This window comes from Bos grunniens, chromosome 14 (assembly GCF_055505025.1).
Source record: "Bos grunniens cultivar Pamir isolate PY7600 chromosome 14, Bosgru_T2T1.0, whole genome shotgun sequence".
Lineage (NCBI taxonomy): Eukaryota > Metazoa > Chordata > Mammalia > Artiodactyla > Bovidae > Bos > Bos grunniens.
Window position 1 is genome coordinate 46689285 of NC_141178.1, and position 13665 is coordinate 46702949.

General features: G+C 42.9%; 1 protein-coding gene and 1 pseudogene across 1 annotated transcript in view; one reads left to right on the forward strand and one right to left on the reverse strand.

The window, feature by feature from the left end:
- Positions 1–13665, forward strand: part of TRPA1 (transient receptor potential cation channel subfamily A member 1) — a 55816-nt gene that overhangs the window by 7041 nt on the left and 35110 nt on the right. Inside the window, exons 3-4 of the mRNA XM_086336564.1 lie at positions 1624–1799; positions 12577–12684. Coding sequence (XP_086192690.1) covers positions 1624–1799; positions 12577–12684 — 284 coding nt within the window. The remainder of the gene's footprint in view (positions 1–1623; positions 1800–12576; positions 12685–13665) is intronic.
- On the reverse strand, positions 9604–10499 carry LOC147359364 (ADP-ribosylation factor 4 pseudogene; annotated as a pseudogene).

The following is a 13665-nucleotide window of genomic DNA, read 5'->3' on the forward strand; positions in this document are numbered from 1 at the left end:
TAGACTTGTAGCCTAATACCTTGTATCTAGTAGACCAAAAATATAGAAGGAAAGGGTCACACTACAGGGCCAGTATTGCATAGGAAGTAGCTCAAATTGTGTAAATGAATGAAAATCCTTTAGAAGACCATAGAATTGCCATTGAAGGTGGCTAAGGGTAAAACACCAATGCTCAGGGTCAGAGGGCAGAGGAAAAGCCAGAAAAACAATGGTGAAGACAGTGATGCATGAGATTGATGGCACATGAGCCAAGGGAGAGATTAGTTAGAAGGATCAGGTACCACAGAGAGATCACATAGAAAGGAGACACAATAACCTTGACATTAGAAGGCCTCCTGACCTCTGTAAAAGTGATTTATGAAAAGCAATGGTGGTAAAAGCCAAATTCAAGTTATTTAATTGATGAGTTGGAGTTTGTAAGTTTTGGCCATGGTTTCATGAGGTTTGGTGCTAAATGAAATGCTGAGTGTGGTGCTTTGTCTTGATTAGACAGAATGGTCAAGGGATGTGTGTGAGTATGTGAGAGAGAGAGAGAGTATGTGTGTGTGTGAGTGTGTGTGTGTGTGTGGTTGAGAATGAGGCACTGGAGTGACTGAGAGAAGATAGTGGGGAGATAAATGTTAAAAAGGAGAGAAATGAGAAATATGGCTGCAGCAGGATTCCAGGCATTGTAGGTGGTCCTTAAGTCATATTTATGAATGAGCTCTTTTCCCTTCTCTTCAGACATAAAAATATACTACCACCAATTAAAATGGTTGATAAAGCAGACGGTAGTGTCTATTTTAGAGCAGATATAAAGTAAATCCTGTAGTGTCAAAGGGCATGCTAATCACAGGGTAAATAATACAATGATATATTGTAGAAGTATGTCAAAACCATGTATGGCATCAAGGTGCACAAGCTCTAATTCTAGTCTTGTGTTTGTTAGTGGTGCATCTTTTTTCTCACTAACATTTTTTTGAACCATTGCTAAAGGCCAAACACCCCATTAAGATCTTTAAGGACATGATTTGATATTCTTCTCCTAAGAATATTGCAAGGTGTACCTATCTGTTACACTCCTTTCTCTTCCTCCCTCCCCTCTTTCCTTCCTTCCACCAAATTTGAATATGAGAAAACTGAGATTCAAAGAGCTAAGTCAGCTTACAGAGCTCTTACTGGCTGCATAATGTTGGCAAGATTTTGAACCTCTCTAGTCCTCATCTTTCTGAAAAATGGTCATGGCCTCTGTGAGCTATTAGAGGGTTGGATGATATAATGGCTGCGTGGAACTTAGAGTTGCCTGGTGTAGAGTTGTTACTTTTATATAAGCTCAATGCTTTGCAACAAATCCCCAAATTCATAGCACAGATAAAAGCATGTAGCGATAGGAAGACCTATTTCCTATGGATCCTACAGATTGACAGCTAACTCATTTGACAAAGTCAGTGCCATCACTGACATGCAGCCCCAAAGGTGTCTGTTAGATGTTTTTGAGAACTGAAGCTATCTTTTTATTTCTCCTAAAGAAGGTGAAGCCTCTACCATGGGACTGGGCACCGAGCTTTGCAGTAAATAGGCATGCAGTAGGTGCCGAGTACAATCCAAGCAACGTCTCACCTGTATTTTGCTGTCTTTTTCTAGTACTGAATGTGATGGATGATTATGGAAATACCCCACTGCACTGGGCCGCAGGAAAAAACCAGGTGGAAAGTGTTAAGTTTCTTCTTCGCAAAGGAGCCAACCCAAACCTCCGAAACTGCAGCATGATGGCCCCGCTGCATGTGGCTGTGCAGGGCGGGTACAACGACGTGATGAAGGTGAGCTTGCTGGTGGTCCCCAGGCCGAGCAATGTAGCGTGGGTCGGGCCTCAGGTCCAGCTATGTCTACTTTGTCCAAAAGGCCAACCTCGGCTGCCAGGGCCAACAACATGTGATGATTTTAAAGTTGGCTTTTCTTCTGACCAAAACCATCTCCATAGTGATCGTGATGATGATGACGTGAAGAATAATAAGCACCATCTTATTTTCTTGATTAGTTCTTATGTATCAGCTACCAGCCTTTTTCTGTGTTTAGGAGCCTTCTGTGTTTTTGGTTTTTAAATCCCCATTTTAAAAAATCTATAAAATAAGACTATTATTATCCCCATTTCATAGCTGAGGAAACTGAGGAAGAGAATGAATTAAATAACGTGCTTAGTTACTATGTAAGAGTTAGGAGGAGAAAGCAAGAGTTAGGAAATTTGTCTTCATTTTTATGTTTCTCAAGTCAGGGTTTTACTGCTTTTACCTGGCTGATCTAATGCTTCAAAAAAAGGAGGTGACCACTGCCTCCGTGAAGAGAGGAAATATAATTAGGATTTATTGTTTTTGTGAGAGTCAGTGACAGGCCCTAGTGGATGGCATATCTTAGCAGAAGACATAATCATAATATGGGGAAATTTCTTAGTATTTTTTTAAGAGAGTGAATTGGGTCAAATAGAGGAAGCCTTGAGAAACGCAGTTTACAAATGAATTATATTCTAGAAATTCATTTCTGAGGTAGGTAATTTGGACCTTGCAGTAAATTTTCCTTTAGGAAAAACGTTGCGAAGGATGACATGGCTGTTGTGTCACAGTTCCGGCTGCTATCACAGAAAACCGTAGACCCAGTGGCGTGAACAACAGCTGTCTCTCACAGCTGTGGAGGCTGGGTTGTCCGAGATTGAGGCAGTGGCAGATTTGGTATCTGGTAAGGGCCTGATTCCTGGTTCATAGGCGGCCTTTGTCTCTCTGTGTCTTCATGTTGAGGAAGGAATGAGAACTTTCTGGGCTTTCGTTTATAAGAGTGCTAATCCCACTCGTGAGGGTTCTGCCTTCATGACCTAGTTCAATTCAGTTGCTTAGTCGTGTCTGACTCTTTGCAGCACAATGGACTGCAGCACGCCAGGCTTCCCTGTCCTTCACCAACTCCTGGAGCTTGCTCAAACTCATGTCCAGTGAGTCGGTGATGACATCCAACCATCGCATCCTCTGTCGGCCCCTTCTCTTCCTGCCGTCAGTCTTTCCCAGCATCAGGGGCTTTTCAAAGGAGTCAGTTCTTCCATCAGATGGCCAAAGTTTTGAAGTTTCAGCTTCAGCATCAGTCCTTTCAATGAATTTTCAGGACTGATTTTCTTTAGGATGGACTGGCTGGATCTCCTTGCAGTCCAAGGGACTCTAAAGAGTGTTCTCCAAGACCGCAGTTCAAAAGCATCAATTCTTCAGCACTCAGCTTTCTTTATAGTACAACTCTCACATCCATACATGACTACTGGAAAAACCATAGCTTTGACTAAACAGACTTGTTGGCAAAGTAATGTCTCTGCTTTTTAATATGCTGTCTAGGTTGGTCATAGCTTTTCTTCCAAGGAGCATGCATCTTTTAATTTCATGGCTGTAGTCACCATCTGCAGTAATTTTTGGAGCCCCAAAAAATAAAGTCTCTCACTCCTTCCCCATCTATTTGCCATGAAGTGATGGGACCAGATGCCATGATCTTAGTTTTCTGAATGTTGGGTTTTAAGCCAGCTTTTTCACTCTCCTCTTTCACTTTCATCAAGAGGCTCTTTAGTTCTTCTTTGCTTTCTGCCATAAGGGTGGGGTCATCTGCATATTTTAGGTTATTGATATTTCTCCCAGCAATCTTAATTCCAGCTTGTGTTTCATCCAGCCCAGCATTTTGCATGACGTACTTTGCATATAAGTTACATAAGCAGGGTTACAATATACAGCCTTGACTTACTCCTTTCCTGATTAGGAGCCAATCTGTTGTTCCATGTCCAGTTATAACTGTTGCTTCCTGATCTGCATGCAGATTTCTCAGGAGGCAGGTCAGCTGGTCTGGTATTCCCATCTCTTTAAGAATTTTCCATGGTTTGTTGTGATCTACACAATCAAAGGCTTTGGCATAGTCAATAAAGCAGAAGTAGGTGTTTTTCTGGAACTCTCTTGCTTTTTCAGTGATCCAACGGATGTTGGCAATTTGATCTCTGGTTCCTCTGCCTTTTTTAAATCCAGCTTGAACATCTGGAAGTTCACGGTTCAGGTACTGTTGAAGCCTGGCTTGGAGAATTTTGAGCATTACTTTACTAGCGTGTGAGATGAGTGCAATTGTGTGGTAGTTTGAGCATTCTTTGGCATTGCCTTTCTTTGGGATTGGAATGAAAACTGACTTTTTCTGGCCCTGTGGCCACTGCTGAGTTTTCCAAATTTGCTGGCATATTGAGTGCAGCATTTTCACAGCAACATCTTTAAGGATTTGAAAGAGCTCAGCTGGAATTCCATCATCTCCACTAGCTTTGTTCTTAGTGATGCTTCCTAAGGCCCACATGACTTCACTTTCCAGGATGTCCGGCTCTAGGTGGGTGATCACACCATCGTGGTTATCTGGGTCAGGAAGATCTTTTTTGTATTGTCCTTCTGTGTATTCTTGCCACCTCTTCTTAATATCTTCTGCTTCTTTTAGGTCCATACCATTTTGGTCTTCTATTGTGCCCATCTTTGCATGAAATGTTCCCTTAGTATCTCTAATTTTCTTAAAGAGATCTCTAGTCTTTCCCATTCTATTGTTTTCTTCTATATCTTTGCATTGATCACTGAGGAAGGCTTTCTTATCTCTCCTTGCTATTCTTCGGAACTCTGCATTCAGATGGGTATATCTTTCCTTTTCTCCTTTGCTTTTTGCTTCTCTTCTTTTCTCAGCTATTTGTAAGGCCTCCTCAGACAGCTATTTTGCCTTTTGCATTTCTTTTTCTTTGGGATGGTCTTGATCACTGGATACTGTACAATGTCACTAAACTCCATGCATAGTTCTTCAGGCACTCTGTCTATCAGATCTAATCCCTTGAATCTATGTGTCACTTCTACTATATAATTGTAAGGGATTTGATTTAGGTCATACCTGAATGGTCTAGTGGTTTCCTCTACTTTCTTCAATTTAAGTCTGAATTTTGCAATAAAGAGTTCATGATCTGAGTCACAGTCAGCTCCCAGTCTTGTTTTTGCTGATTGTATAGAGCTTCTCCATCTTTGGCTACAAAGAATATAATCAATCTGATTTTGGTGTTGACCATCTGGTGATGTCCATGTGTAGAGTCTTGTCTCATGTTGTTGGAAGAGGGTGTTTGCTATGACCAGTACATTTTCTTGGCAAAACCCTGTTAGCCTTTGCCCTGCTTCATTTTGTACTCCAAGGCCTAATTTGCCTGTTACTCCAGGTATCCCTTGACTTCCTACTTTTGCATTCCAGCCCCCTATAATGAAAAGGACATCTCTTTTGGTGTTAGTTCTAGGAGGTCTTATAGGTTTTCATAGAACCATTCAACCTCAGCTTCTTCAGCATTACTGGTTGGGGCATAGACTTGGATTACTGTGATATATTGAATGGTTTGCCTTGGAAAGGAACAGAGATCAATCTGTCATTTTTAAGACTGCACCCAAAAACTACATTTCTTCTCTTGACTTATGAGGCTACTCCATTTCTTCTAAGGGATTCTTGCCAACAGTACTAGATATAATGGTCATCTGAGTTAAATTCATCCATTTCAGTCCATTTTAGTTCACTGATTACTAAAATGTCGATGTTCATTCTTACCATCTCCTCTTTGACCATTTCCAATTTGCCTTGATTCATGGACCTAACATTCCAGGTTCCTATGCAATGTTTTTTTTTATAGCATCGGACTTTACTTCCATCACTGGTCACATCCACAACTGTGTGTTGTTTTTGTTTTGGCTCCATCTCTTCATTCTTTCTGCAGTTATTTCTCCACTCTTCTCCAGTAGCATATTGGGCACCTACTGACCTGGGGAGTTCATCTTTCAGTATCATATCTTTTTGCCTTTTCATACTGTTCACGGGGTTCTCAAGGCAAGAATACTGAAGTGGTTTGCCATTCCCTTCTCCAGTGGACCACATTTTGTCAGAACTCTCCACCACGACCTGTCTGTCTTGGGTTGCCCTACGGCGTGGTTCATAGTTTCATTGAATTAGACAAGGCTGTGGTCCATGTGATCAGTTGGATTCATTTTCTGTGGTTGTGGTTTTCATTCTATCTGCCCTCTGAGGGATAAGGACAAGAGGCTTATGGAAGTTTCCTGATGGGAGAGACTGACTGTGGGGGGAAACTGGGTCTTGTTCTGATGGGCGGGGCCATGCTCAGTAAATCTTTAATCCAATTTTCTGTTGATGGGCGGGGCTGTGTTCCCTCCCTGTTGTTTGACCTGAGAGCAAACTATGGTGGAGGTAATGAAGACAATGGTGACCTCCTTCAAAAGGTCCCGTGCATGCTCTGCCACACTCAGTGCACCATCCCTGCAGCAAGCCACCACTGACGCACACCTCTGCCAGAGACTCCTGGCCACTCAGAGGCAAGTCTGGGTCAGTCTCTTGTGAGGTCATTGCTCCTTTCTCCTGGGTCCTGGTGTGCAGAAGGTTTTGTCTGTGCCCTCCAAGAGTCTGTTTCCCCAGTCCTGTGTAAGCTGTGGCGGCTCTATGGTAGGGTTAATGGCAACCTCTTCCAAGAGGACTTATGCAATACCCAGATCTGTTGCACCCAGAGCCCCTACTCTGGTGGCAAGGCACTGCTGACCCATACCTCTGCAGAAGACACTCAGACACTCAGAGGCAAGTATGGCTCAGTCTCTGTGGAGTCTCCTGGTGTACATAAGGTTTTGTTTGAGCCCTCCGAGTGTCTCTGGTAGGTATGGGGTTTGATTCTAAACAGAATTTCACCCCTCCTACCATCTTGCTGAGGCTTCTCCTTTGCCCTTGGACGTGTGGAATCTTTTTTTGGTGGGATCCAACTTTCTCCTGTCAATGGTTGTTCAGCAGTCAGTTGTAATTTTGGAGTTCTCACAGGAGAAGATGAGCGCATGTCCTTCTACTCCATTTTGTAGACCTACTGCTAAGTCGCTTCAGTCGTGTCCGACTCTGTGTGACCCCATAGACGGAAGCCCACCAGGCTCCCCCGTCCCTGGGATTCTCCAGGCAAGAACACTGGAGTGGGCTGCCATTTCCTTCTCTGATGCATGAAAGTGAAAAGTGAAAGGGAAGTCGCTCAGTCATGTCTGACTCTTAGCGACCCCATGGATTGCAGCCTACCAGGCTCCTCCATCCATGGGATTTTCCAGGCAAGAGTACTGGAGTGGGGTGCCATTGCCTTCTCCGTTGTAGACCTAAGCACTTCCCAAATGCCCCTCCTCTTAATACCACACTGGGGATTAGGATTTTGATATATGAATTTTGAGGGACAAAAACATTCAGTTTATCACACCACATCCAAACCTACTTAGCCTATAATATACCAACAATACCTCAGGGGTGTCCATGAATTCCATGCTTCCTTAGTTCAGACCCCTTCCTCTCAGCCCCCTGAGTCCTTGGCTCCTGTAAGCCAGGCAGAGAGGATGTGAGAGGAGCCCCCTCTCCACTCTCCCCTTGTGCCCTGTATGTAGCCTTGCCATAATCCTTAGCACAGGGTACAGCAATCAAATGTTCACATGCTCATCTCCCGCTCTGACTGCTTATACTGGAAGAAGACACTGTGTGTGACTAATGGAACATCTCCAGTCCTCAGCATTGCTGCTAAATGATGGCTCTTGAATGAATAAATTAGTAACTAGGCATTCTGGCTGAAGGGCAAGGGGAGAGTTTAAGTATCTGTGCCTAAGAAGACAAGTCAGAACAGCCCCTTGCAGAGGTTATTGGAGAGGCCTTTGGCAATAGGCTGTCGGTTTCTGTCGATGTCTGTTATTCATGAGCCTGATGCTCCTTCTGTATCATCCTTGCTGGGCCACCAGTGAGTGCGGACCCCTCCCCCCGAGAGATGCCACGTTTCCCCAATGAACTCTTGTGCTTCCTCTGAAGGCTCTTTTCAAGAACAAATGCCCATTGACTTAATTAATGTCACCTCTGAAAGTGTGATTTGGGAACTCAAAGGCAGGTTACAGTTGAAAGCTACTGTTAACTAGAAATCAAATCTTCAGGCTAACAAATACAGAAGGATAGGTATCACAATGAAATAGAAGAAAGTCTAGAAATAAACCCATAACTGATTTACAAACTAGATGGTGGGTATAACAGATTTTCCTTTGACACCAGAACAAGAAAAAAAAAAAAAATAGGGTTGTAAGGGAACTGAAATTAGTTGTCTCTCCTTTGCTTAGTCTTACCAAACATCACTTCATCAAAAGATGTTTTCAAGCCCTTTTGCTTCACCAGAGAAGAAGGAGAAGGAATTTAGGAGGGTCTCTCTGTGTGCTTGCATCCTCAGGGCCTGCCTGTCCCATTTATACCACCTACAATCCACCAGGTTCCCTCTGTCCATGGAATTCTTCAGGCAAGAACACTGGAGTAGGTTGTCATTCCCCTCTCCAGGGGATCTTCCTGACCCAGGGGATTGTACCCGGGTCTCCTGCATTGCAGGCAGATTATTTACCTTGTGAGCCACAGGGAAGCCCTATTTATAACACCAGCTTTTGCCAATTTCAGTCTCCATTATCCAGCCTTCCCCCAAACCTTCCACAGCTGCCTTGTGGTTGTAAAGTAAACAACTGTTACCCATGTGTGACCTTGTGTGACCTCAAGTTCTTACACACATACCACTGGTGTGCATAGTGTTTCCTGGGGCACACTGGACCGGGGTTGGGGGCTGGCCTTGCTTCTCGGTAGCCTGCAGGTCTTAGTTCTTGGCTTAACCCCAAAGGGTACAGTTGGACCTCCCATGAGGCTTCCTGGATTCTCATCACAGGGATCTCTGGAGGTCTCACCTGCCAGCCTCCAGACTTGTCTGGTCATGACTGAGCTTGAACTAGACACACAGTTTATTGTTTGTTTTTTTTTAATGTTTTTTTATCATTTTATTAGGAATAATTCCAAATGGGTTATGAAGAAAACTTATTCATTGAGTTTGATGAGTTTTCCAAAAACTCTTAATGAAGATATGTTCACCAATAAACAATAAAACATCAGCAGAACTATCATATACTGGGCAAAGAGTCAGGCTGATACCAAAAGCAACATGCAACATAAAAAAGATACAATATAAAGGAAGACAGTCTGCTGAGGATTAAAAATCATCTCCATATGCAGTCTTTGCATCTAGCACAGAACTAATTATCAAATCCAAACCACACCAAAGTAAGCTTGGCTGATGGAAGCCAGGAGTCAATAAAAATGGAGGGAGAAATTGAAGTTCCTTAGTGCAAGATCTGAATAGTGTTTTAGAGCCTTTCCCTGGCTGGTACAAGCAGTATTAAAAAATCTTTTTGGCAAGGGGGAAAAATAAATTCAAATGGAATGCTACAATTTTTAAAATCAGCAGACTGTCCCAGGAATGATAAAGGTATCATTAAAGTAGCAGGGGGTAACTTTAAAACATTATTCCTTGTGGGCTCAAAAAAAAAAAAAAAAAAAAGCATTCAAAATGGATTTATTTAAAAGGTGTCACATTAGCTACCTCCAGGCATTTAGGCTTAAGGGAAGTAAGAGGACACTTTTTTTCCCCCAAGTTAAGGAGAATCTCTTTAAAACCAAGCATATTGCTAAATGGCAACATTATACTTGGTAAACAATAATTGGCAACAAAATAAGTTTAAACGCAATAATATTCTGCCCAAACCAGTCCCAGATACTGTTTAATAACCAAGATGCAAACTAATTTTGTTGTAACAAGCCTAGACCAATTCTATCAAACATGTCCTTGGTTAGATATCCAGCTTCATTTAACGTTTTGAAAGCTCATTTGACAGCCAGTCAAGTCCCTCATACAGACTGGTTCCTTGTGTAGCCCAAGTGGCTTGAACATACCATGTTCTGTTAAGAAGGGACTGAAGACTAATTTATCTGTCCAATTTCACTAATGGCCATAGCATTCGGCAAGTCCTGTTTGTTCGCAAAAAGCAGCAACACTGCATCTCGCAACTCATCTTCCTGAAGCATTTTCTGCAGCTCTTCTGCTCCTTCTGAATTCTTTCACGATCATTGCTATCTACCACAAAAATAAGACCCTGGGTATTTTCAAAGTAATGTCTCCAGAGAGGCCTAATTTTATCTTGACCACCAATATCCCATACTTTGAAACAAATGTTCTTATATTCTACTGTTTCCACGTTAAAACCAATGGTAGAAATGGTGGTGACTATCTCCCCTAACTTCAGTTTATACAGAATGGTCGTCTTGCCAGCAGCATCCAACCCAACCATCAAAATGCGCATCTGCTGCTTGCCGAAGAGGCGGGAGAAGAGGGAGGAGATGGTGAGGGGCCATGGGGGTAGTGACACTTGCAATGGGCAGGAGCGAAAGGGGTTTGGGGGCGTCCCCGGACCTTCTCCTTTTACGCTCCCAGAAAACTCAGCGAGAAAAGAGCTGCTGAGGAAGAAAGACGGCTGCGGGGACGGTTCGCTAGCCGGCGTGTCCGAAGAAGCTCCCGGCCAGCGGGGTGAGGGCCTGCTCCGCGACTGGCGGGGCAGCTCCGGCTCCGGCGTTAAGTCTTCGGCTGTGCCACGTCACGAGGCAGCCGCGGCGACTACTGCAGCGGCCCGGCCCCTCCAACGCGGACAGATTCGCGTCACCGCCGCCCCATCCCCCTGCGCTTCCGGCGCTTCCCCACAGTTTAGTTGCTCTCTCTGGGCCCCCTGCCACCTACACTTTAACACAGCTTTAGGAAAGACTGTGCTAGTGGCAGTGAGAAGAAACACCCTAATAGAGGCTCCAAATCTAGGAGCTGTGATTCTAAGAGGGCAGAGATAAAAAAAAAAAAAAAAAAAAAAAAAAAAAAAAAAAAAACCTCTTCTTGTGGACTTGGGTAGATTACTTCACACGCGAATCAATCCAGACTTTGTTAAGAACAGAAGGCGATGCCTCAGGTCCATTGACTGAACTGTGTGTTCTTATTTTCCTTCATCCATAATCGTCCTGTGTGTTCTTATGGCCTAAAATTCCAGTGTGATTTTCCTTTATGAGAAGAGCTGATTAGTAAGCCTGATTCATCTGCTGACGTATCAGGACACATTCTATTAACTAGCAGCTCTGTGTGTCTTCTTTTGTAAGTCAGAGTTTTTAGGAAACAGCTTGTTTAATAAATTCTTTCTTAGTTGTGAGCACATGATATAATTTTATCAGAGTCTTGCTGCAAAAGAAAAGGTCTTTAGCAGGCTAATTCAGAGATTTCTCTTTTGAGGGAGACATTTATGTAAGAAAAATTTTGTTAGAAGAAAACTAGTTCAAGATCAATAGATTCTTAGCCAATAATCAGCTGTGAGTCAGCCAGATGAAGGGGTAACAGGTCTTCAATTAAATCCCATTAGAAAAATTGCTTAACCATTTTAGCAGGAATTCTCATTTCTTACGTCGGAGAAAGAGTTTCTGGTTCCAGACTAAGTTTGAACCGATTGAGTTAAGCTATATCTCTGTTACATGAGACTCTTCTTTCCTGGAAGGAACGGGGTTTTAATGGACATTTCCCAGAATACTTGCAATCTGGGTCAAAGAAAAATGTCCAGATGGGAAAAGGAAACAGTTCCCTCCCATGTTTGCTTCCCCCTCCCTCCCTCTCTTCTCTCTCTCCTTCTCCTTTCTTACATTCCTCCCTTATCACCACCCACACATTCTCAATTTATTTTTTGGCTCCATCAATTTATTTTTGGTAGATATTAGTTAATCTCATATATTAAAATCACATATCTGGAATCTAGAAAAATAGTACAGATGATACTATTTGCAAAGCAGAAATAGAGATGCAGATGGAGAAAACAAAGGTATGGATACCAAAGGGGGGAGTGAAAAGTGAAAGTGAAGTCGCTCAGTTGTGTCCGACTCTGTGACGCCATGGACTGTAGGCTACCAGGCTCCTTGGTCCATGGCATTTTCCAGGCAAGAATACTGGAGTGGGTTGCCATTTCCTTCTCCAGGAGATCTTCCCGACCCAGGGATTGAACCCAGGTCTCCTGCATTGCAGGCGAATACTTTACCGTCTGAGCCACCAGGGAAGTCCAAGGGGGGGAAGAGGGTAAGATAAATTGGGAAACTGGGATTGACATATATACACTATTATGTATAAAATAGATAACTAATGAGAGCCTGCTGTATAGCACAGGGAACTCTACTTACTGCTCTGTGGACACCTAAATGGGAAGGAAAGCCAAGGGAGAGGGGATATATGTGTATAGCTGATTCACTTTGCTGTACAGCAGAAACTAACAGAATGTTATAAATAAAGCAACTATACTCCAGTAAAAATTATATACATATATATATAGCTTACTTAATACAAGTGAAAAATATTTAGTGAGCAATGTTAACTAGTATTTACGATTTTTAGTCTATTTTCAATTCTACAACTCCATGTTGGCTTAATTTATGAGCTATAGAAATTGCCATTATTTCATCTATATGAGAAATTTTTGTAGTACCCACTAGGTACAAGGTTTTATGTCAGATTCCACGGGAGAGTGATGGAAAAGATGAATAAGGACATGGTTCCTGGTACTGAAAGCTTAACACCCAGTGGAAGACAAATACCCTATTTGAAAACCTGCAGGTTAACTTTTGACTGACTATTCCCTCTTTTAAATGTAGGTCTTGATTGAGCACAGCAGTACTGATGTTAATCTGGAAGGAGAAAATGGAAACACAGCTCTGATAATCACATGTTTCACAGACAACAGTGAAGCCATGCAGCTTTTGGTTTGTATTTTATTTATATTTTTTCCTGTTTTCTTTATCCTTTAGTACAACATGAATTTTTGTTCTTTAAAACAGCTTTCAGGGACTTCCCCGGTGGTTCAGTGGTTAAGACCCCATGTTTCCAATGCAGGGGACACAGGTTCGATCCCTGGCCAGGGAACTAAGGTCCCACGTGCCATGTGGTGCGGCCAAAAAATAAAAAATAAACAAAACTATTTTCAGTTTCTCTTTTAGCAAAATATAAAATGTAGAAAGTGTGTCAGAAAAAAAATAGTTCTATGAGTTTGAGTACATGTTCACACCCCTTAGAGCTTCCTTGATGGCTCAGCACGTAAAGAGTCTGGCTGCAATGCAGGTCACTAGGGTTCAATCCCTGGGTCAAGAAGATCCCCTGGAAGAGAGCAACGCAAGCCACTCCGATATTCTTGCCTGGAGAATCCCATGGACAGAGGAGCCTGGTGGACTGTAGTCCTTGGGGTCACAAAGAGTCGGACACAACTGAAGCAACTGAGCACACCTCTTAAATCTTAAGAGTCTGAAATTTCTTCTGGAAGACAAATAGGAAAGCATTACAGAAAACGTGAGATGACTGAAGTGAAAAGAAAATATCGACAAGAAAAATTAATGTGAAACTGGTGGTCAGACCTAGAATGAAAGTGAATGTGAAAGTCATTCAATCATATCGGACTCTTTGTGATCCCATTGACTACTGGGGAGGGTAGCCTTTCCCTTCTCCAGGGGATCTTCCCAACCCAGGGATCAAACCCAGGTCTCCTGCATTGTGGGCAGATTGTTTACCAGCTGAGCCACCAGGGGAGCCCAAGAATACTGGAGTGAGTCGCCTATCCCTTGTCCAAGAGTACTTCCTGACCCAGGAATCAAACCGGGGTCTCCTGCATTGCAGGCAGATTCTCTACCAGCTGAGCTATTAGGAAAGCCCAGAATACAAAAGACAAAGCAATGGCCTGTATGTGCATAACG